A 25410-nucleotide genomic window follows, 5' to 3' on the forward strand; every position below is an offset into this window, starting at 1 on the left:
TTAAAAAAAAAAAACAAACACACACACACACACACACACACACACACACGCTACAGACTGGGAGCAGAGAGTGGTAACTATATATCCAACAAAGAGCTAGTATCCAGATTCTATCAAGAACTCATAAAACTGGAATGGTACTGAGTTAGAAAATCAGCAGAGATGTGAAGGACACAGGAGGTTGACCATGATGAGACACAAATTCAAACCACAACAAGGAATGCCATACACCCAGCAGAAAGCTAAAACAGAACCAAGCAAACTGAGAAACCACCATATTCCAGCGAGGAGGCAGAGAAACTGACCCCTCGGCCACGGCTCAGGGCGACATGAACTGGCACAGCCGCTCTTGACAATGCGGACGTGGAGCTACCACCCAGCCCAGCAACCACACCCCTGGGCTCTCTTCCCTGAGAAGTGAAATCTTGGGCTCACACAGAAATCTATGCACAGATGCTCAGAGCAGCTTTCTTGCGAAGAGCCCCAGAAGTCCCTCAACGAGGGACTGAATAAGCCACTGGGTACAGCCACGCATCAGGGACCCCACCTGGCGAGACAAAGGAACTGGAACAGGCGGCCTCCGGCTTTGCAGCACTGCGAAAGCGAGGCACACTCAGCAGAGACCATACTGGGGGTCTCGATTCTCGGAGCAGTGGCAGCAGCGGCGAGCGCGGCCCCAGACAGCCCCGCCATGGTGCGGGGAACCACAGCGACAAAGTGTGCGGTGCCACTGGGCCCCTCTGCAGGCAGGCCAGTGTATTAAACGCATTCAGCTTCCTACAGGCTTACGCCCACATGTGGGGAGTCTGCTGGCTCTCAAGTCACCGAGTGAGTGTCCAGGGCTGTGGGGGACAATGGGAATGGGGTGGGACAGAAGACAAAGGGCTCTGCCAAGGCCTTGGGACCTGAGATGCCCGTGGTCTGACATCTGGATCTGTAAGAAGATGGCATGAAATATTTTAAGTACGGCTCTCAGAAATGACTTCCATGGTGGAATTTTTCCCCAAGTTTAAGTTCACAGACCGCCCAGGGGCCCATGGGCATAGACCTGGCAAACTGGGAAGATCAAATCCAAGTATCTCCTCTTTCTGCTGCTCGTCCTCACAGCAGCCCCTGGCACCACCGCCGCAGCTACCCAATGCCAGCAACACCTGGGACCCAGCCCTGCTTCCTGGACACAGGCTGGCAGCAATAACCACGCCTACCCAACTGCCCTACGGGATGCACAGGCGAGACTTGAGGTTGGCTACACGGTGACTGTGGAAGAGGGCACAGCCACTCCTCTGAAAGCCCAGACTCCCTGCTGAGACAGAGGCCAGGAATTGTGGAGGGGCACCCAGACAGGACTGTAAAGAGAGGGGCCTGTGGGGCAACTTTTTTTTTTTTTTTGACAGGCAGAGTGGACAGTGAGAGAGAGAGAGAGACAGAGAGAAAGGTCTTCCTTTGCCGTTGGTTCACCCTCCAATGGCCGCCACGGCCGGCGCACCGCGCTGATTCGATGGCAGGAGCCAGGTACTCATCCTGGTCTCCCATGAGGTGCAGGGCCCAAGTACTTGGGCCATCCTCCACTGCACTCCCTGGCCACAGCAGGGAGCTGGCCTGGAAGAGGGGCAACTGGGACAGAATCCGGCGCCCCGACTGGGACTAGAACCCAGTGTGCCGGCGCCGCAAGGCGGAGGATTAGCCTAGTGAGCCGCGGCGCCGGCCCCTGTGGGGCATCTTGCCTTGCTACTGCTGTAGGACCTGTACTTGGCCATGCACTCGGCTGGAGATCACCCAACATAAGCACTGTCTCGGAGAGCGGAGTAGATGACTGAACCAGGCATAACTGGAGACAGGAAGCAGAAAGGCGGAGCGGGGCGGGGCGGGGGGGGGCAGTAATTCACGTTTTGCTTTATGCTCGTCTGGCCTTGGAGTGAATGCATATTCTGCTATGACTCACTCCTTAGGATTCTGGGTGAAACAGGAACCTGCACATTTTACTGGTCCCAGCAAAATATAAAAGTGACCACCCACACCAGTGGAGATGTCAGTCTCCCACCCCCGGGGAAAGAGCTTTATCCGCGTTTGACCCTCTTGTGGCCACCAAGCCCGAACAGTTAAGAGAGACCCAAATGGGAGGGATGGAGGGAAGGGTCGTTCCCACCTCTCTGTCCATGCCCTTGCTCGTTCCTGGAGCAGGGAGGCACCCCAAAAAAAACAGACCCAGCTGAGCGGGGCTCAGAATGCCCAACTAAGAACACACAGGCCGGCGGTCCGCCACCCCTGTCTACCAGTAGACACTGAAGCAAGTCATGGGACAAACCAAACTGAAGAAATGGCTCTGGGCTCGGGGGTTTTTTAACTGCATCCTTTGGATGTAGCGGCGCCGAGACAGGAGGCGGTCCGAGCACCGCCTGCAGGACACGCAGCAGGAGCAGCAGCGGGCACTGCCTGGCTGAACTGTGCAGCTGCTCTCCTGGTCCCTGAGCGCTTCACTCTCAAGTGCCATGGAAACACACACGAAAGCCCCAAACCTGCGAGGACGGTATCCAAACTCTACCGCTTCCATCTGCTCTAAATTCAAACCCCAGAGAAGACCAGCACTGAGGTACTCTTTGTCGGTTTTTCCCCAAACTCAAAACCCCACAAAGAACTGAAGTGAGTCATCGTGCCTGAGGAACTCATCACCAAGAAATAGTGGACCTGCGAACCAATCTCAGCACAAGTGCACAGAATGCTGGGAGCAGCAGAGCCCTGGACGGTGGGATCTGCAGGGAGAAGTCTGACAGCCAGGGCTCACTCACTCAAACCAGCACCCTCTTTGGACTGCACAGGTTTTCTGGTTTGGAAAAATGACCACTTGATCTCTGTAGCTGGAATTTATTTCACTCAACACAGCCAGGTACTTGCCAACAGCAGTTATCATACCCTCATTAAACGCGTCCGTCAGTAGCTACAGCTGCCTCCCAGACAGAGGTAAATGAGAGGCAAAGGCAGGTGCTTACTGCACAATGCTTTTCACCAGCATCAACCTGCAGCTCCCAAAAAACAAAGCTGCAAACACACACACACACACACACAGTCGCCCAAAATGGAGATGGGGCTGCCATTTGCAGTGTGAATTTGCTGTAAATCAGACTACAGCTGAGTAGACTTTTGGCCACCATCTTCAGTAAGCAAGCTCGCTGTAAGGGGGAGGGACAATGATCTGCATCTGAATACAGACGACACAGCATCATCAGAGACAGTGAGCTCTGAAAATCCCCAAACTGTCACTAACAATGGCAACACAGCCTGAGCTGACACTTTATACAACTGCACGACACTGTACACAGCTCAGTCTCAGACACAGTACTTAGATCAGAAATGCCAGGACTCAGCCAGCACAGAGTCTACATCTGGCTAAAAGAATCACCTTCCCCAAAAAGCTGTTTTGACACTGTTCCTATCCTGTGAAAGCATTCCTTTCTCTCACATGCCCATGCTTGTGCACACACACACACACACACACTCCCTTAACTCAGCTCCATCCCTTTAAAATCCACAGCTTCTTATCGAGCACATGTGTCTGCAGACTCATCACGGAAACACCCCAATGTAAATGATACTCTACTTGTCCACTCGTATCTGCAGCCTGCTGGAAATGCGTGGCCAGCGACGTCTCGTCCTGGAAGACTTCATTACACTCCAAACATTTCAGACTGTGTCTACAGAGTTTGGAGGGGTCTTCATCCAGGGGCATGGCTGGGGTGATGGGTGTGCTTGAAGGAGCAGATATGACTGTCCCCGTGATGCCAGACTGGATTTTTGTTACAGTGTGCGTGCCGGCTCCCGCGGAGCTCTGGACAGTGGCAGAGGAGGCCGAAGTATTGCTTGTCGGAGAAGCGATCATCTGATCTGCTGGGACTGGCTTTAGAATCAGGTGGGAGCACTGCATGACCACGCCTTTCTCCTTGTGCCCGCGCGCGTGGGACAGGAGGCTGCATTTGTTGTAAAAAACGAGGTTCTTTGTACAGTGGTTGCACGTCACTTCGATGCGCACACTACGCCTGTCGTAGTGCTGGGTCAGGCTCTTCTCCAGCGCAAAGGAGTCGCCGCACTCCAAGCACTTGTAGCCCCGCGTCGGTAACGTGATCCCTGCATTGGCGGGAGGACTGAGGTTTGGGATGTAAACTGGGACTGGATTGACACTGCTCAGCACCTTGTTGAAAGCTTCCACCACTGAACTCTGCAAGGACGACACCACCTGGACTCGAGACACCTTCTTGGGTGGCTGCGAGGCTGCCGCATTGATTATTGCCTGCTTTATTTGCTGCTGAGGTTTGGTTAGCACTTGGCGGAGTTCCGAGGTGGCCTGGGCACCCTGAGGCAGAAGGTTAAGGTTGGCAAGGTGCACAGTCTTTGGCACGAGTTTGGCATTGGCCAGGCTAGACGCTGGCACCACGACAGTTTGCTGCTGGATGGCATTGGCAGCTTTGATGATGGCGCTGCTGGCGCTCTGGACAGAGGCCGCAGATATGACCGTGGCTTTCACCGTCGTGTTGTTAGCGAGCTTCAGATTAATGACTTGGGACCCCGCTGTCTTCACAGCGGACACGGGGAGGAAAGCGGTGGCCACGGGCTTGATGGTGACCTGCTTGGGGGTCAGCTCTGCGGGGGAAACCGCATTGGCAACCACTGCCGACTGCAGAGGCGCCCTGGGCGGGGAGGAAAGGACGGCGGCTGATGCCGGAGATGACAGCAAGGACGTCACAGAGGCCATCACGGACGCCGTCTGCTCAGAGGGCTTCTTCCCAGAGTCGAGATCCACTTCTGGCAACACCCTCGTCACCGTTCTCTTGATCTCCCCGGAGGACGTCTTAATGGTTTTGATGCGGACCTTGGGGATGGCCGGCGTGGAGCCCGCGGGGGAGGACGGGGACCCTTTGCTGCTGTTCTCGCTCGAGACGCTCCTGGGGCTGTCCGGTGGCTTGAGGCTCGCCTTCTTCGTCCCATCGAGGAGGCTCTGGGCTTCGGGGGACTTGTCGGCAGCTCGGGGGCTGTCGTTCGCCTCCTTGGGTAGCGGAGAGGACTCCCTGGAATTGGTCACGGCTTCTTTGCTGGAGTCCGACGCCGCCTTTTTAGCGCTCAGGGCGGCGATGGCAGCAATGCAGGAGGACAGCTTGGAAGACGACTTCGTCTTGGACGGCGCCACGCCCACCAGGCCGGGGTCGCTCTTCTCGGAGCTCAGCTTGCCGTCGAGGACTCTGTTTTCCAGCACCTTGTCCGAGCCGTCCTTCAGCTTCTCCTCTGCTTTCCTGACCTTGAAAGGTTCATAAACACTCAAGTTGATGGAGTTGGTCTCTGTCTCTCGCTTCACAGCTTTGCTCTTCTCTGTGCTGCCTGACGATGCGATTCCAGCTTTGCTTGCGTTTTCCGCCCCGAGGGCCTTCAGCTTGTCGTAGTCCTGCTGGGGAGCCGCGCCCGCCAAGAGGGCAGCCCTGAAACCCGGGCGCACGTCCTCCTTGTCAGGGGGGTCGTCCACCTCGATCTTCTCGTCATCGTCGAACTCCTCGGCGCTGGAGATGGGGCTGAACTGGCTGAATGCCGAGTCTTTGAGAGCCCCCTCTGAGGTCGGCACGTCCCCTTTCACAGACTTCGCTCCGTCCTTGCTGTAGCTCTCGAGAGAAGACGCCGTGAGGAACCCGTTCTGCAGCCCATTGCCCGTGGGGTTGTGGCCGTCCTTCTCGGCGCCCTCGGTGGAGTCGATGTTGCGCACGTTCTTGACGATCACGCTGACCCCCACGTCGGAGGACGACGGCGTGTGGGAGTCGTCGTCGCCGTGCGCGTTCTGCTTCATGTGGCTGTCGTGGTCGTCGTGGCCAGACTCGATCGCTGCTTTGGGGTCGACCATATCTGGGATGTCAAACGCTGCCAGGAGGTCATCGAAGTCCGGGGTCTTCATATCCCCCATGGTCATGAATTTGATCAGGTGCTCTGTTAAACGAACGGAAAAGAGCTCCATCAGCAGTGGGCAACCATGAGAGCAGTTTCCCGGCACAAGCTACACTGACACAGTGCCGACCGCCAGGAAAGACCAAGCGCACCTGCAGCACTACAGGTGACAGGTGAGCAGTCCATACAAGCAGGTACAACCACAGCTTCCAGGGACCCCTCCAGCAGGCGGCCCAGGGTCACCAGCACGGCGCCTATTCTAACAAAAGGAAGCTGATCAAGACTGCCACAAAGAGTAGGAAAAGCAGGCGCTGTGCCGTAACCAGAAGCTGCTCCTCACCGCCTTCGCTGCTCTCACACTAGCCTGCACCAGCCTTTGGTCTTGACGGCATTCAACCACATTGGCGAAAGTATCACTATTACAGGCATGTCGGACTTGGGGTACCACATTAGAAAAAACAAATTGCAATCAAAAGACCAATTACCACCCAAGGGTATCCAAACCTGCCACACCGCTGCTGACCACATCCACTGCTGATGGCAGTTCTACCTGGGACTGCGACAAAGGAGCACCCTCACTTTTACCGACTCCTCATTTTGCCCATTTTGCTGCTTAAGCAACACTCACGGGTGAGAGTGTGCAGCCTCCACAGGAGCGGAAAGGCGCAGCCAGCAGTGAAGATGAAGGGTGCCCCCGGGCAGCACTCCCTCCCTGACCCACAGAGCGCCCCTCTCTCAGCACCTGGCCCAGGGCGCGTGATCTTGTCTCTTCTTACCTACTGGCCTCCAAGCTGCCTGATGACAGTCCGTGTGTCATACACCTTTGCTGGTGCCAGGTCATTACCAAGGCACAAGTCGGGGGCACAGGCCAGATCCTCCCCAGCTCGGGGAGAGAAGGAAGCTCTCTGCAGTGGAGCCAGTGGCCGGCAAGAGAAGGGAAGACGGGGAAGGAAGAGAGGAGGAGAGAGGGAAGGTGAACAACAGGAGAGGGACGGAGAGGCGGGGGGAAGAGCAGGAAGAGAACGAGGAATCAAGGCAGCAATGTTCGGTCGGCAGGACACAGAGCCGACGTGAGGCGACTGTCAGCGGAGGAATCAGCCTGGCTGATGGCAGCTAACACGCCGGGCCCCTCTGCTCTTCGAGGTCTACTCTTGCTCCGCCTCTGGATCGGCTTCGTGGTCCCTGCAAAGTTGCCTTCCACATCCTATTGAAGCCTTAATGACTCTTTCCCTGTGCAGTCTCTGAAGGCCACGCCTTCCTAATAACAGCAAGTACACTAGTGGGAAGGCAGAGTCGGCCTCCGAGTGCTCACAGCTGTGCACACCCCTCAGGAGCAGCTGGGACCCTCACCCTGCAGCACACTCTGGGGACAGTGCCGAACACACCCAAGACTTGCGCTGGGAAAGTCTGCGCCGAAGAGGAAGCAAACACTGAGGGCACATGGGAGCCGATGAACAAACCACCTTCCGCCCACACGCGGCTCGGCTAATACAGAGCTGAGGAAGGCAACGGCCCGCTGAGCTGGGAGAACACCACGGCCACCGACTGCGGTGGGTGCCTGTGGGGCCACACCGGCGGTAACCACCCCCAGCGTCAACCCTCCCCCAAGACGGAGGGCACACGAGAAACAAAGCATATGACGCTTCTAACACGACACCAGTGTGAAAGCAAAAGTCAGACCCAGTGGGAAAACCTGATTATAACTTTCTTCCTAAAATAAAACTGAACATTGAAACTGCAGGCAGTGGGACCAGTGTGTTGCTACCTGGGCCGCCCACATCCCATATTAGAGTGCCTGGCTGAGTCCTGACCACTCAACTTCCAATCCAGTTTCCTGCTAACGTGCACCCCGGGACGCAACAGATGCTGGCTCCAGGACGTCTACCCTTCCGCCCAGGTGGGAGATCCTGACTGGGTTCCAGGCTCCTGGCTGCAGCCTGGCCCAGCCCTCACTGTTGTACACAATTGGGGAATGAACCAGCAGAAGGAAGCTATCTCTCCATCTCTCTCTCTACCTGTCTCTGCCCTTCAAATAAAATGAAAATAAATAAGATTGTTTTTTAAAAAGACTTATTTATTTGAAAGGCAGAGTGACAGAGAGAGAAGGAAGACAGAAGGAGAGAGAGACAGAGAGATCTTCCACCTGCTGGTTCACTCCCCAAATGGTGACAACAGCCAGAGCTGGGCCAGGCCAAAGCTAGAAGCTAACAACTCCATCCAGGTCTCCCACGTCGACGTCAGGAGCCTAAGTACTTGGGCCAGCATCAGATGCCTTCTCAGACACGTGCAGGAAGTCGTATGGGAAGCAGAGAATTTAGAAGTCAAGCCAGCACTCTGAGAGGAAACACTGTGCTTCAAGCAGCAGCTTAACCCACTGCAAAACCTACCAACCTCAATAAAACTGTTTTGAAACCTTAAAAAAAAAAAACTATAAAATACGGGCAATAAAAAGTGCATCTGTCAGACTCTAGATCTGTCTAAGACTCCACCACTCAGGAACAGTCCTTGCATGCTATCATCCTATTTCGAGGCTTCCCACGCTGTTGTGAACACAATGCTGAGTGACACTGCCAACAGCAACACCTCCCTGTGCTCACTGTCTCTACCGACCCTCTGACCAGCAGACTACTGGGATTCAGGCTATGGGACAGAACCTGTGAACGATGGAAATTTTCCATATGGAACATGCTTCTGTGCATCTATCAAAAACTAGAATCTCACGATATATTTAAAAAAAAAAAAAAAAAAAGGAAACAACTGTTGAGGCCCAAAACGAAAAACCAAGCGTAACAAGAGCCTCATGCTGTGCTGTACCTATGATAACTGTTCACTTCTGACAAGTGAGGTGTAATTATGCAAGGCACCAACCTTAACGAAAGTTACGTAAGCAGCACACGGAAACTCCACCGTTACCGTAACTTTCCTGGGAGCAAAACCTATTTCAAAATGTCAAGGTGAAACGGAAAACCTAGGCTGTGTGATACAATGCAAAGCAGCAGATCACTGTGCATTTCATTTCCATGCCCTGGGGGCCTGAGGGGTCCCTAAGGGCTCTGAGCACCCCTGCCTCACAACAGGCGAGTCAGGGTGCACGCTGTCACTGAGAGCACACGGCTCCCTAAATAAAAAGTGCCCTGGCTGGAAACCACACCCTCAGCAGCCCACTGCCACCGCCCGGCCGTGCTACCTGTGGCCGTTCTGCACAATCTCACTCTCCTGTCATCCTTCCTCTGTCGGGCCCCACAGACACTGCAGGGTTTGTCCCAGCGCGGCTTTTCCTGACTCACTGACTCCTCCTCAAAGGCAACATCCGAACTCACAGGGCTCAGACCTTCCCACCTGCAGCTCCAGTTCTACCGCCCACGTGGCACTCCCCTCGGCCCTCCCAACACTGGACATCACTTACATACAGCCTGGTCCACCTGTTCCTCCTCCAGGCCCACTCATGTAGGTCAACATCGTTCACCTTCACCGGGAAGACGCCGAGACGCTGCCGGCGGCACCCCACCAACTACGACACAAGGGCACTCGTTCTATGAAATGAGACCAGCTTTTCAAGGCTGAGACGCATGCAGCAAGTGCAGGGTTTTCCTGAACTGAACCAACATGGCTTTTTCAGGCAGGAACCCCTACCACGCTAAGGCACACAATACATCTCCCCAAAAAGAGACCTAGCTCTAGCCATAGGCCATTCTGATCCACAAATACAAATGCAAAAACGATTTCCCAAAAGCTTACATTCTGTTGCTGGAAGTTACCCATCAGAGTTATTTTTAGTGCACCTTGCCCCTCAATTTTATAGACATTAATTAGCTAATGTCAAAGACAACAGAAAGATGCCTTCCTTTCCTATTAGAAAGTCTAACCTTTGTCTCCTGTGGTTTGCTTCCTGGTTGTCAAAGCAGCTTGCTGAATGGACGAATGCGATGCATTTCCTAGTCACGTCTTTTTGCAGCTCTACGAAACAACAGCTGGGTGCACTCTTCTCCTTTGTGAGCACACGAGAGCACGAAGCCTACATATGCAGAGCCCTTCAATCGGCATGGCTGAGCAAGCTCTGGTAAAGAGGCTGAAAACCCAGAGTCCCAGCGAGCAGGCACAGGGCCTGGCGGCCTCAGCCACGAGACGCAAGCCAGCGCCCGTGCTCCCTCTGTTCCCCTGGTTTCTGGGTCCAAAAATTTTCCATCCAAAAAATAAGAATAACGGCATAGGCCAGCGCCAAGGCTCACTAGGCTAATCCTCCACCTGCGGCGCCAGCACTCCAGGTTCTAGTCCCGGTTGGGGCGCCGGTTCTGTCCTGGTTGCCCTTCTTCCAGTCCAGCTCTCTGCTGTGGCCCGGGAAGGCAGTGGAGGATGGCCCAAGTGCTTGGGCCTTACACCCGCATGGGAGACCAGGAGAAGCACCTGGCTCCCGGCTTTGGGTTGGTGCAGCGTGCTGGCCATAGCAGCCATTTGGGGGGTGAACCAATGGAAGGAAGACCTTTCTCTCTGTCTCTAACTCTCCCTGTCCAAAAAAAAATTTTTTAAAAATAATAACAGCAAACAGCCAACCCCAGAGACATGGAGAGGAACTACTGATATTGGGTATATAGAGGGAAGCTTGTCCTAATCAAATACAAAAGAGTAAGCATGAAATTCAAGCAATGACCGACCAACCAGTGCTCCGCCCCTTTTCATCCAACAGCCACAGACAGGAAGTGGATGTGGGCAGCAATCAGGACCGCGCTCGGGAGAAGGCTTTGTGACGGTCTCGTCGCTGACCTGCACGGCAGAGTGCCTCGCTTTGCAAAGGGGAAGCAGAGAGGCAACAGGGGCATCACCCTCAGGTGAGGGGACCAACGGCTCATCCTGCCAGTCACAGCCCAGGGGCTGGGGTGCGGGGCTCAGCCAGAGGCTGAGGCACAGGTGACCCACCCAACACGTCAGGTGGGAGAGGTGCTCAAGGAGCAGTGGGCCCGTCCTCACCTGAGCTCCCGATTCGACAGAATGAGGAACTCACAGACGCAGCGTTCACGGCGCGCCCATCTGCGAGGAGTGCAGCCTCTCGGGCCGGCAGAAGCCGGGGCTCCCTCCTCTGGAGAGGACGGGTCAGAGCCAGCCTTCTCCCCGGCCTGGAGGCCCTCACAAGGAAGCAATCCAGGAGGCGGCCACCAGAATTACATAACTGAGTTCTGGGTCTCAGTAAAGAAATCAATAATGCAGTGTGGGGACAAAAATAGAAAAAACCCACACATCTATTTATAGACAGTCTAAAGAGGAACATTCTTTCCAGTTTGCAGTTTACTCATGGTTAACGGCAAGAAAGTGGCTCTCGAATAGGTTTCCTTACAAGAGATAAACGCAGGAAACGGATTCCATCAGAACAATGTGAACTCAGTGCCTCTCCAGTTGCCCACCCTTTATTTAATGGTCTCGAACTCTGTCTGCACCAGCTGGGGGCACTTTCTACAGTCTACACTGCACCCTAACTGGGAGTGACAAATGCAAATCTCTCGCTCCCAGCTGTAGGTCGCCTGTTTGTTTTGCCTTGATAAAATCAAATGCTCAAAATTTAGCTTTCGTAAGTTTTTCACTGTCTCCCTAAGGTTCATGAATCTGTCAGAGTCCTGGGAGCAGTTAAAAGAGACAGATCACAGCTAAAAACATCATCTCCACAGCCAGAGTCCTAGGCAGAATCAATACTGGAATTCACACCGCAGAAACAGCAAGCAGATTCCTCATCCAAGGAGCCCGTTCCTCTGAGTCAGGTCTCCCGAACAGCTGGCAGCAATGAAAACTAAGCTGCACAGAGAGATCAGGTAGGAAAAAGCCAACGAGGGGAGGCAGGAAGGCGAACCCAGCGCCGGTGCAGAAGCCTGCCGGCGACTAGGGCGGGCAGACACCGCAGTCGGGTCCTCTGACCCTTGAGACACTGGCAGAAGCCCGGGTCCTTGTAGGAAAGGCTGATTCCAGGACTGGGAAGGCAATGCACCTAAAGAACCTGGAGAGCCCTGAGAGCCAGAGAGTAAGAAAGTTCTGAAAGCCCTAAGCACAGACGGCTGCCCTGCTGGGGGTGTCAGGAGCCAAGGCACAGATGGCGCCGGCGGAGGGATCAAGTAAGCAGGGCGGCATGGACCACAACCCAAAGTACGAGGGAACTTTCTAAAGTTCCTGGAAATTGAAGGTTAGGGAGTGGACATTTAGCACAGCAGTTAAAGACGACCGTGTGCCACGTACCACATTGCAGCACCTGAGTTCAAGGCCCGGCTCCACTCCCCAATTCCAGCTTCCAGCTACTGCCCATCACGGGAGACAGCAAGTGACGGCTCAGGTCCCTCAAACCCAAGATGATGGCTTCAGTCTGCCACCCACAGGGAGGCCTGGATTGCGTTCCTGCCTCCTGGTTTTGGTCAGGCCTACTCCCAGCCACTGCAGGCATCTGGGGAGTGAATCAGCAGATAGGAGTGCACTCTCTCCCTCGCTCAAGCAAATTAATTAATTAATTAATTAATAATTAAAGTTCATTTTGGTGCAAAAGAAAATTGAAAACCAGCAGCAGGCAATAAGGTGCAGTGGGTCAAGCCACCACTTGAGATCCCTGCATTCCACACTGAGTGCTGCGTCAGGTACCGGCTGCTTCCTTTCACAATCAGTGTCCTGTAAGAAGCAGAAGCTGGCCAAGTGCTGGGACCCCTGAATGGAGCTGAGAGCCCCTGGCTCTGATGTGGCCCAGCCTTGGCTGCTGCAGCATTTGCAGAGTTAACCAGTGGGTAGAAGATATCTATCTTCCCCCTCAATCACTCTTCCTTTCAAATAAACAAATCGTTTTTAAAATTTTGAAATCCATTAATAATGTCTCCATCATAGGCGTTTTCCATGGACTTTTAGAAGATCCCTTATATAAAATAGCCTTGGATCTACACTGATACAAATAACTGAGTAAATAAATAGGGAAGTGTAGACAAACTTGCACAGAATTCCATGTCACTGATGATAATACTCCACCACGGGCAGGCACTGCTGTTCAGCAGGTAACCTGTTACCTGAGACGCCAGCAGCCCATGAGCACACGTTTGGGTCCTGGTTGTACCTCTTCTGATCCAGCTCCCTGTTTATGTGCCTAGGAAGCGGTGATGGCCCAAGTGTTTGGGTCCCTGCCACCCATGGGAGCTCTGGATGGAGTTCTAGACTCCCGGCTTGGGTCTGGCTAGACCTACCCATTACAGGCATATGAACAGTGAACCAGCAAACAGAAGATTCTCTCTTTCTCTGTCGCCCCCTCTTTCTCTGTAATTCTGACTTTAAATAAAATTTTTAAAAAATCTTTTAGGCCGGTGTCATGGCTCAATAGACTAATCCTCCACTTGCGGCACCGGCACCCCAGGTTCTAATCCCAGCCAGGGCGCCGGATTCTGTCCCAGTTGCTCCTCTTCCAGTCCAGCTTTCTGCTGTGGCCCGGGAAGGCAGTGGAGGATGGCCCAGGTCCTTGGGCCCTGAACCTGCATGGGAGACCAGGAGGAAGCACCTGGTTCCTAGCTTCAGATTGGTGCAGCGCACTGGCCATAGCGGCCATTTGGGGAGTCAACCAACAGAAAAAGGAAGAACTTTCTCCCTTTCTCTTTCTCTCTCTCTCTCTAACTCTGCCTGTCAAAAATAAATAAATAAAATTTTTAAAAAATATTTTAAAGAAAGAAATACTCCATGACAGAACAATGCCTACTTCTTAGTGACTTTCTTCCAAAGAGGGGAGGATGGGGAAAGGGCAGCGGAGAACCTGTCAGCATCATTCAGACATGTGTTGCCTTAATGTGATGAGACAGCAATCCCTTTGAGGTCCACCTTCCAACAACACGGAATCCCAGCCTACACAGAGGAGAGACCTCAGGACAAAGTCCCTGGCAAAGCACTCCAAGCTGCCAAGGCCACCAAAAACAAGGAAAGTCTGAGAAACTGTCACAGCCAAGGGGAGTCTAAGGCGACGTGATGACTAAATGTCCTGGGTGGGCTCCAGGGCGGGAAGGGGGACCTCAGGAGACCCTCACAGAGCACGGACTCGTGCAGACGGAGGTGGTGAACACTGAGCACGCAGGAGAGTGTGGGAGCGCAGACAGGGGAACTGGGAGGGACAGAGGTTACACCCTGCAGCCCTCTGACTTCCAAGGCTGCTGAGCGAGGAACACAAACAAGGCATCCTTCCTCGAGTGTCTAAATAACAGCTCTGTATGGGAAGAGACTCCTTTTCCATTTCATCCTCTTAGCAATAAGCTGCCTCAAGGTGAGTCCCTGGACTGATCAAAATGACTTAGTAGGGGCCAGTGCTGTGGCACAGCGGGTTAAAGCCCTGGCCTGCAGTGCCGGCATCCCATATGGGTGCCGGCTCGAGTTCCAGCTGCTCCACTTCCGATCCAACTCCCTGCTACAGCTTGAGAAAGCAGAAGGCCCAAGTCCTTGGGCCCCCGCACCTGTGTGAGAGACCCAGAAGAAGCTACTGGCTCCTAGCTTCAGATCAGCTCAGCTATGGCCATCTGGGGAGTGAACCAGCGGATGAAGACCTCTCTCCCTCCCTCCCTCCCTCTCTCTCTCTCTGGCTCTACCTCTCTCTGTAACTCTTTAAAATAAATAAAATAAATCTTTTTAAAAAATGACTTAGCAAGCTTGGAACCAAGGTTTATTAGGAACTGGATTTTCACAAGTTTGCCTTCTCCAGACTTTCTGCACACAAAACCACGTCCAGCCGCAGTCTGTCACCAGAGACAATAGACGACTGCAGTGGGCCAATGGCAGGCAACATGACAACCGGATCACTGGGAAATTAATATATAAAATAACAGTCTATTAACAAATAGCGGCTCCTCCTAAAGATCTGGTCGTGCAAATAACATGGAAAGAAATGAATCACCTGCCTCTCTCACCACGTTCATTTCTGGAAATCAAAGGCTACAGGACACAGTCTCTGTCCCCCCAGCTCCCTGCCTGCACCCCCACACTCTGCTCTCCATTCACTCCCTCCACCTCCCCTCTGAAGAAGCTAGCTCGAGACCATCAACTACATTCCAAAAAGTCCCTGACCCCGGGTCTGTTCCTCCAAAACTTAACGGCCTCAAGTGGGAACCACTGCTTCCCAATGACATGCAGCATCGTTTCCCATCAAGTACCAAATCAAACCCACCTAGGTCACAAAGTCAACGAAATTTAGTAACGGCTTACACACAGGACAGCACAGCATGATACACATTAATTAACATACAGAGAACAGATAAAACAATAAAAGCAAAAAGCCTACCTATTACTACTTAACTTTGGACACGTAGGGAAAAAATTCAGCTAAAAATTTCATTCAAACTCTCACAAGGGCAATTTATAAGTGCCTATATTCTCTAAGGTTTAGACTTTAGACTTGTGGATTTTTAAAACACATTCACTGAACAGCCCCATGACAAGGCAGCCACTTTGCTTCCGAGAGGTTCCAGGCTAACTGCCGTGTCTGGATGAGCCGGCCAGCTCAAGCGCAGGGGACGCGCACAGGCACCCACAGCATCTGCAGCTCCTCACGCTGAAGCCGCCTGTGCACAACCAGACTCCTCCCTTCCCGGGCCATTATTCTCTCGGGTGAAGAACCTCCCCTCAGGTCTTCACTCACGGCACCCTGCCCTGAGGTCCCGCTCTCTATTCCCACTGGGGAAATCTCACCCCCAGCACCCCTCCCCGCTTCTCCATCCCCTCCCTCAGAAGGGCCAGCTTCTCCTAACACCCCAGGTGAACTGTCCATCACTTTCCCTACTAGAAATCCCTGCACCCCCATCCAGACCCTGTCCCGACTCCTGGGCAGACGCCAAGAGCCTGCAGCATGGGACCTGACCGCCGCTCGGCTGGGGGGCTCTGCGTATTTCCGGCGGGCTCCTGGTCAGCCAAGTACAGCGAGCCCAGACCAGAGGGTGCTCTACGGGAAAAGCCTCAAGGTCTCATCTTCAAGGTGGAAACCGGCAGGGGGTGACACGTGAAGTGAACAACAGCGAGCAGCACAGGGGGTGCACCAGGCTCGGCTGAAATACCATTTCCTTCCCCTCTCTGTAAACGAAAACCGGATTAATTTCTGTTTTTGAGAACAGAAAGGAAGACGCCATGAGTGAGGACGGCATGGCGGGCTGGGGAGGTGGTGGGTCCTCGGGGATTCCCAGCGAGGGCACTGGTCCTCACGCATGGCATTCAGCTCCAGAACCCACGGCCTTCCCCTCCCGCAGTCCTGCCCTGGGTATCGCCCTCAGGAGACCACGAGGGTTTTCTCATCAGCCAAGGGTCTCAGCGTTCCTCCCTGACTCCTGGTGACCTTCCTCAACTTCAAGATATGTGTCTTCCCAACCAAGCACTAACCACGGATGGGCAGTGACTGCACCACTGCCGGTATGACCCTGCCTGTGGACACCCAGCCCTGGCACCAGGTTCACAGGAGGCTGGCACAGTGCACGGGGCAGTGTGACCCCCAGAGCAGCACCAGGGCCTGCCCCCAGGGGAGGCTGCAGCGCCCTCAGAATGCATGCTGTGTTTAGTATTTCATACACGGCAAGGCCCTTCCCACCTGAAATTCTACCGAGATGGCATTAAAAGTATTTTTTTAAAGACATAAATGAGCAAACACAGGACAGCAGGTTAGCAGCTGCTCAGAGCTGAAGGGCTGAGAGAACTGGTGAGCTGAAGGGCACAGGGTCTCCACCTGAGGCGACAGACAAGCCTGCAGTAGGATGTGGCGATGGCTGTACAACTCCATGAACACACTCAAGACCACCAAACTGTATACTTTAAATACGCAGCTTGTATGGTATCACAGCTCAGCAACTGCTGTTGAGGGGATGAGTGTCTGGCACAGAGGTTAAGAGGCCACTTGGGACCACAGTGCCCGGGTTCAAGTCCCAGCTCTACCCCCACTGCAGCTTCCCGTTAACATACACACTGGCAGGCAGCAAATGATGAAGCCTCATGCAGCTGGGTCCTTGCTACCACATGGGAAACTCGGATGGAGTTCTGGGTTCCTGCCGGGGGTGGGGGAGCAAACCAGTGGATGGGAGATATAGCTCTGGCTTGGTCTACCTGTCTGTTCCCCTTTCAAATAACCTAAACAACCAGTGTTGTGGTATAGCAGGCAGAGCCAATGCCTGTGACACCAGCAACCCAGTGAGCATCAGTGTCCTGGCCACTCCACTTCTGATCGAGCTCCCTGCCAATGCACCTGGGAAAGCAGTGGAAGATGGTCCAAGTACTTGGGCCCCTGCCACCACGTGGAAGACCCAGATGAAGTTCCTGGCTGCTGGCTTCAGCCTGGCACAGTGCTGGCCATTGCAGCTATCTGGGGAGTGAACTAGCAGATGATCATGATCTCTCTCTCTCTGTCTCTGTCTCTCCCTCTTTTTTTAAGGTTTATTTATTTGAAAGTCAGAGTACACAGAGAGAGGAGTGGTAGAGAGAGAGGTCTTGCATCCACTGGTTCACTCCCCAATTGGCCGCAACGGCAAGATCTGGGCCAATCCAAAGCCAGGAGCCAGGAGTTTCTTCCAGGTCTCCCACATGGGTGCAGAGGCCCAAGCTCTTGGGCCATCTTCTACTGCTTCCCCAGGCCATAGCAGAGAGCTGGATCAGAAGTAGAACAGCCGGGACTTGAACTGGCACCCATATGGGATGCCGGCACTGCAGGTGGCGGCCCTACCCACTACACCACAGTGCCAGCCCCTCTCCTTCTCTCTTTAACTCTGACTTGAAAGGCATATGCTAGATGTGCACAGGGTAGAACACAAGGACAAAGTCAAAGCCAAGACAGGGCATCAGTATAGTTCAGGGAAAGAAGAGACCGGGGCCATGGCAGGGAGACAGCCACTGTGGAGGTCACGGACATTCAGTCCTAGGAGCTCCAGAGACACAGGGAGCGTGAAAGGCGAGCCAAGCCCAGAAGGAGGAAGTGGGTGGTGCTGAGACCAGGGCTTGCTGGAAATGAGTCCCTGGAACCCCTGACCTCTGTACCCAAGGAACAGGGATTCTCCAGCTCAAAGCCAGGGAGCTGAGGACTGTGAGGCTCCAGTGTGGGGATGGGACCCAGGGGCACTGCAAGCCCCCCCTTCCAGCTCCTCCGTTGCTAAGGACAAGAGTCACGCGCGTTCCCCAGGCAGGAACACAGACCAGTCTCCAGGGCAACAGGGGAACCCAGGGCAAAGCTCCAGAAGCTGCCGTGTGGGACCCTCCAATGCAGAGTCCGGCTCCACCAGGAATCAGAGAAGCCCCCAGGCAGGCCTCACAGGCAGGGCAGCTTCTCCCAGCCTCCTCCTGAAGTGACATCCTCAGGTGCCCAGGAAAGCCCCAGCAGGAGAGGCAGAATCATCAAAAATTCCTTTAAAAAGGCAGGAAAACAATGTATAGACAATCAGTATTCTCAGAGAAGAAAGAACAGGAAGTTATGCAGGGGCCTCTGCAAACTATAAATATTCATGACTGAAATAAAAGACAAAACAGGTGAAAACCAGAGTCAAGGACATCAGGGTATTTCTGACAGACGACCTGGGAAAGAAATGCAGACAGCAAGCAAGGCACGAAAACGCCCAGCTCCATCCAGCCGGCCCAGCATCGGGCGAGTCAGGTGTCCACGAGAGAGAAAACGCAGAGGACTTCCACAGAAACACCAAAGGACATCTCCCATAATCCATCACCAGGAGCCAGCTTCCACCTGCTGGGCCCTCCACAGGGCTGCCAAGGACAATTCAGGACGTCTGAATCCCAGATAAACAATGAATATTCGTTCAGCCCAAGTGCGTTCCACGGCGCATCTGGGCATCTCATATTCTTCATTTCCTCAATCCAGCACCCCTTTCTACCTCCGATGGCTCCGCACACCACATGCAAACCGGTCCACACTGGAATGGAAGCAGCAGCACAGCAAACCCTGCGCAGGGCTCACCGTGTCCCCGGAACACACCTTCTAAGAGGTTTGCAGGTGCAGTTCGAGGCTCCTCACAGCAAGCAGAGGCAGCCCACACTGTCGCCTGTGGACAGGAGGACCCCTGCCCTGGGCCTGAGCTGTGAACACCCCATTTCCCTCAAGTACTAAAACAGATCGCCTTGGCTGTCTCACAGGAAGGTTTGGTTTGGTTTTAATTTTGGAAACTAGCTGAGCGAACGGAATTCTTGTGGGGGAGGTACCATATGTACAGATCTCGCAGGCCGGGCTCCCCCGTCAGCAGAGCTCCTGACCCCACAGCACGGATGTCGGCAGGCTGAGCCCAGCTCCCCCAGCGCTGCTTGACTCTGCAGCGCCACTGGGCTCCTGGCCCAAGCACAAGGAGCTTGTGCACAGACCCTGGCACTGAGGGAGGTACCTGGAGAGCAGGCAACGGGAGCCCCGGGTGGACATGGGACGAGGCCACAGGCACAGCTTGATTTAAACCTTTGAAATATTTAGGTATATGGTACATACCTTTTAAATATTTAAAAACCCTTTAAATATTTAATTACGCCTTTAAATATTTAGTCATCTGGTCTCCATTCGTGCTCTTGCCCCAGGCCCCACAAACATTAAGGGCAGGCCTGGGAGCCACTATTATTATTATTATTGTTGTTGTTGTTGTTGTTATTATTATTATTATTTCTACCTAAGACATCAGGCAGGGCAGGGGCATGCGAATCCCAGCTCTCCGCCTCCAGCCCAGGCCTGCAGCCCTGTCTGTGACCGGCAGGCAGTCAGCAGGTAATGCCTATGTGGAGAAGTCCAAAGTCAGCAGTGCAAGCCTAGAAATATGAAAGTGACAAGAGAATAGGTCAAAAATTCTAATAAATTGCTTACAAGGATCACTGCAGAGTGCTACACGATTTTTTGCTTTAATCTATATCCATGTATGACTAGGACAGAAAATCACAAATTGTTGAGAAGCGTTTCCAACAACCTTGATTTCCACACCCTTCCCCCCACAGATGGCACGCAGAGGTCACTCCCTCCTCCTGCCACCGGCCAGCAGTGCAGCAGTGCAGAAAACAATTCACATTCCCTAACCCCAGCGCACATCCTCGCACCTGCACCTCGCACTCGCTGGAACCCTAACCCCAGCGCACATCCTCGCACCTGTACCTTGCACCTGCTGGAACCCTAACCCCAGCGCACATCCTTACACCTGCACCTCGCACTTGCTGGAACCCCAACGGTGCTCCTGCATTCAGCGTGGTCCTTATGGTGTCTACAACTGAAACACGGCAAATTCTGCTATTCTCAGAAGAAGATGTTAAGCAACTGAAAACCTCAAAATACTAATTTTAGATTGCAAAATCAGGTTTTATGAATATGCAAGAGAGGATTATCAAACATGTTTTTTAAGTCTTTTCCTCTCCCAATCTCAATGCACTTAAAGACCCTCAGTGGGATCTTCTTGTTAAAACACAAGGGGTGGGGGAGGCTTTCAGCTTTCAATTACTTTTAGATTCTATCAGAAAACTGCATAGCTTATAAAATGGTTTAATTCAGAAACAGAGGAACGGTTCTGTCAAACTCAGCAAACCTAAAAGCACATCTAATGAAATGTCAGTAACAATCCAGCCTTAGACCAAGACCAATATCAAAAAGAAATTCCAACCCAGAGCGTTCCTGGTGATCTGCTCAAGCCCTGGGGGAGAAACAAAGCAAAAAAAAGCAGTGAGCTTCCAACCTAAGACGCGACCTCGGCACAGAGCCACAGCTCTCTGAAGAGCCAGCCTTTCCTGTGTCCACCCAGCCGGCCACCCATTCTCAAGTGCACAGTCACAAGGGGCTGGGTCCTGTCTCTGCCCACTGTGCCTTTTCCTCTTCTCCAGCTCCACGCAGAATCCTTCCTGGCCAGGGACCCCGAGGCGCCTCCCTCGTGCTGATTAACCACGCTCCGCTTCAATCCTTCCAGCTTACTGGTCCTTCCACGCGGGGCACAGCGTGTGCTACTGCCGTTTGTTAAGTATGTCTGCAGAAGGCCCTGAGGTGGTTTACAACAGTGAGAGACACACAGATGAGGACCACAGTGCCGGGGGAGAACAGAAAGCTGCCCTCTATCCAGAGACAGACAGAGGACGTGCCAGGCTCCTGGCAGAGCCCAGGCCCAGGTGGTGGCGAGGCCAGCTCTCGGGAGACCTACGCTCTGCACTTCCCTGAGGAGCTTGCAGCAGATTCAGAGATAACAAGTAGACCTGAGGCAGATCAGGGGCTGCAGGAGGACGAGAAGGGAGAGCTGAAATTTATTTGGCAGAGTTGTTAGTTCAGGATGGTGAGAATGATATATTGGCGCTTACATATGTACGCCCTGAATTGTGCACTTGTGAACGGTTAAAAGGAGAAATATTCTATTACATGTTTTTACCACAATTTTAAAGAGAGCCCCGCTGTATGGAACGGTGGAAAGGGGAGCTGCGCGGTCTGGTCCATCGCCTGGCACCGCTTGCACCGCCCGCAGGCAGGTGGCTGCGGAACACCTGCAGCACACCAGCACCTCCAGCCCGGCAGGCCAGGAGCACGAGCCCCGATCGGCAGCATCTGTCCATTCCTCTGATGTCAGCCCTCCCACCATGACACACGTCAAGATGTCACCGGTGGAAGCGAGCAGAGCCAGCTCCAAGGCGCCACCCGTCTGCAGCACTGTTCCCTAAAACGAGTTCTCCGCATTGCTGTTAGCAGTCCAGGAGACGCTAGGGTCAAACAGCTAAACAACATTTAAACCGATTTCTGTAGACAAGACTTCCCACATCTTTCTCCAGGCCCCCTCCAACCTGCAATAGGTGAATGTGCATTTCCAACCGCAAAGACGGCTCAGAGTACAATTGCTTCTCCAGAAGCCTTCTCCCCTAAGAGCACCTCAGAGGCGCGCCACGCCTTTTTGGAACATACTACCTGAAAAACATCAACCTTTTCACCTGTAGTCAAACACGAAGCAGAGATGGCCAGGCATCGGGAGGAAGACCCAGCCACCAATGCCTTCCGTGACTGGCACCCCGGCAGACAACCCCAGTGAGCACACCAATGTAGGTCAAACCGTAGCAACGACTGACACAGAAAAGGCCAGTTGGAGCCTCTGCCAACAGCCCGGCGCCACAGGGGTGGGGGAGGACGGGAAAGGTCCCAGTGTGCTTTCTTTTGGTCTTTCCTGAGGGGTAGTCACTCTTCTCTGAGCTCCACAACGCTTGGAAAGCTCTGATGACTCCTTAGCTGCTCCCCTCGAGCACACACACACACAATCTTAACGTCCACTAGTCTCTAAAAACTTTCCAGGTAGGGAACGGCATGAACCTAGACAACACCGCCAGTGTCCAGGCCGGCTCAGCTGCTGAAATGCCAAGGGGTACCTGGACACTGAGGGCTCCGGTCCGCTGGAAAAGAAGGGGGCAAAAGGAAGACCAAAGCTGCAGCAAAGCCAAACGATCAATCACTTCCTTAGGGAAGAGTTCAGAAGGTCAACACTCACAAAGCCTAGCAAATGAATACCCAAAAGGAACTGGGGTCTCCTGGACCGGAGCAGCGGGAATGGGGCCTTCACTGATTCTGTTACTAACACCTTTCCTAGCAGAGCAAAGGCTATTTTCAATGGCAAGGTGGGCATCACCTACTTGGGACTCTACGCAAAAATGTTCCGAAGAATGGACAAAGGATGGGCCAGCAAGCAGGACACAGCAGCCCACAGCAGCCCACAGCCTGGGGAGGACACCGCCTTCTCCAAGCGCTAAGTGTGCACCCAGAAGGAAAGGGCTCTTGTCTCCCACAAGCAAAGCCACGTGCAGGAGCCACCTGCTGACCCTCCCCAATGTAAACACAGCTCTCTCCAGCTTATGCCACGAGGGGTGTCGGGCAAATCCTTTACAGAGAAACAAAACATCGAGCCATCAAGTCGCAGAGGTAGCAAGTTGGGTCTATTGTAGGTTCTATAGCCAACTGTCACCAATAACGGGAAGAGACTGGTGGATAGCTAGCCACTCACAGAAACTTCTCGTTATCGTTTCCTATAAACCACGGACGGAGCCGATCACCTGAGATACCCAACTTGCCCTCAGTTAGCCGAGAAGCATCCCTTCGGAACTCCATGCAGCATGCCACAGACAGGAGGGTTCACTTCATCCACCCGCGGGAGAAGCTAGACCCCTCCTGTGAGCTCGCGTCCACGGCTCGCTCTCCACTGCTTCACACTCCCACTCCAGGATGCAAATTCTCTGTGTGAAACACTGCTCTTCACTGGAGGGCCTGACTCAGCCAACAGGCTGCCATTTCCTCAACGGCCCTCCCCTCTCATTCTCAGATGTCTGATCAGAGTCATGGATGTTCTTTGCCAATGCACAAAAGCCGTAGCATAAGCAACAGAAAACAAAAAACGTCAAGGAGGCCAAGTCATTAGACAGAGAGCCATCTGAGTGCATGCATAGGCACAGGTAGGCAATGCCCCCAGAGCAGGTTCCCACACCCACGTCCCTCCACCCAAGGGTGCTCAGAGCCCCCTTACACATGTAAATTGTAGTGTCTTCCAGAGAGAGCGTACAGCCAGAGCTATGCTTCGAAAGTAACCTCTAAGACACACAGTGCTGGCTTTCACCCATTTGCTTTCAAACTCTTCAGATTATTTGTAATTCTCAGAATAAAAGGAAAGATGAGAGAAAGGGAGACGTGGAAATCGTCTACTCACGCTCTGAAATCATGACCTCTATGGTTAACCTGTCATCCCATCCATCACCAGGCAGCAGCCTCGCTAGACTGTGGCTAAGTGGCCCCAGTACTTCAGTACTTTTACTTTCACTTTCCCAAAGAAGCTCAGCCTGGGGAAATCTTCCAATCCAAATAATAAGCCACTTCCCCCAAGCAAGGACGGTGTGGACCCACAAGTTGATCCGGGCTTACATCATGCGGGCTGGTGGAGAGGGCACGCTGGCTGGTGGAGAGGGCGGGCTGGGGCTGGCTGGGGCAGGCACTTAGCACCATGCTGAGATGGGAAAGTAAATGGCACAATCAAAAAAAGGATAGGTCAGAAAGGAGGAGACACAGCCACTGTTCCAAGGTGCCCTTTGTCAAATTCACTACAAATCAATTTCCACTTTAAGTAAAAAGTCTTAAAAACAGATGCAACAACCCAGGCCAAAGCCAAGTATTAAGAAACCCTCATAACCTCGCTTATATAAAGCATGACCCACGTTAGCTGGAGATTTAACTTGCCTGGTAAGTACAGCGTCCCAGGTCCCTTTTAAAAGGAAGGAGAGGAGCTATCTACCTACTGGGGGAAGGGGAACAGGAGAGAGAGGCAGTGGAGGAGTGGAGGAGGAAGGGCAGGAGCAGGAGGAGGAGGACAGCAACAACACTGGTTGGGGAGGACAGGGGTAGGACAGCCAAGTAACTGAAATGCCTTTCATCACATCACATTTTAAAGTTCTAAAAAAGAAAGGAAAAAAAAAAAAAAAACAGGAAGGAGAGCTAGACAGGGATTCCTTTAAGCAATTTCGAGCCAGGGGATCCTGGTAGACAGGTAGAGTTAAAACTTAAAGAAAAGCTTGAGTCATTAAAGAGATAGCAACTACCCTTCCAGCACAGAGCAAGGAAAAGGCGCCACAGGCACAGGAACTGCCCTCCAGGTGGACACAAGCAAACCCAGCGAGAAACCAAGCAGGGACAGGGGCACTCAGTTGTATCTGCAAGTTTATGTTCCTCCAGCATCTGCCCCATTTCTGGAAAAATATCAGTCTAGGTAGAACGTACAGGATAATGTCAGTGCTCTTCTCTTATTTACCATGTCTTGTAGGAAAAATAAAGATGTGTGGATATACAAGGGCACTTCAAAAAGTTTGTGGAGAAAGATTAAAAGATGTTTATTTTGGCATAAAAATTTTTACACACACATATGAGGTCTTCAAAAGGGTCATAGGAATGCATATTATGAAAAAACTAAGCACACTCTTTCAAAACATTTTTGCACCAAAAAACATTTATCTTTTGAATCTGTATTTCCACAAACCTTCTGAAGCACCCCCATAGGCTCAAGAAAGACAAGTGGATGGGGAAGGGGCACCTGGAATGAGCATCCCACCTCACCTGTGGCAGGTACCTGGGTACAAGGCACCTCCACTTAGCTCGCTCCAGAGCCTGTCACACCACGTGTGAACCATGAAGCATACCTGTCTACCATGCTTGGAATGAATGGAAAAACCAAGAAAACAAACTATGATCTGAAGACAGAAAAAGGATAAAGAAATGTACAAATCATGCACATTTTCATTTTAGAAGGAAAACTCAAAATGAAAATATCTGATTTGATAGTTACAAAATTAGAATACACAGAACACTCAACCACAACAGGTTACAATTTACATGGTTCTTCAGTTTCACAGAGCCAACCGATTTTAATACTTGACTTTGATAGTTTGCTAAACTCAGATACAAATTTCAGAATACTCAATTTTCCTCTACCCATTGTGGGGAGCAACCCGGACTAGACTGAGTTACTGGAATTAAGACTTATTCTATGCATCTGCTCTCCCACAATATGGCGCTGGGAGAGA

At 52.8% G+C, this 25410-nt stretch overlaps 1 protein-coding gene across 45 annotated transcripts in view; it reads right to left on the bottom strand.

Moving 5' to 3' along the window:
• ZNF532 (zinc finger protein 532) overlaps nt 1-25410 on the bottom strand; it is a 117556-nt gene that overhangs the window by 64069 nt on the left and 28077 nt on the right. For 41 of the 45 annotated variants that reach the window (XR_016213942.1, XR_016213939.1, XR_016213943.1 and 38 more), the window contains one exon: nt 3596-5958. Coding sequence is in view for 40 of the 45 variants with exons in the window: in XM_089305044.1 (XP_089161170.1) it covers nt 3596-5958 (2363 nt within the window). In the remaining 5 variants the exon portion in view is untranslated. Of the gene's footprint in view, nt 1-3595; nt 5959-6068; nt 6171-10881; nt 10902-23549; nt 23662-25410 lie in introns of those variants that run through there. The other 4 variants (XR_016213941.1, XR_016213940.1, XM_070050099.2 and 1 more) reach the window with 3 other exon arrangements.

The sequence above is a fragment of the Oryctolagus cuniculus genome, chromosome 10, assembly GCF_051225735.1.
Source record: "Oryctolagus cuniculus isolate XC-2025 breed Fujian yellow rabbit chromosome 10, ASM5122573v1, whole genome shotgun sequence".
Classification (NCBI taxonomy): Eukaryota; Metazoa; Chordata; class Mammalia; order Lagomorpha; family Leporidae; genus Oryctolagus; species Oryctolagus cuniculus.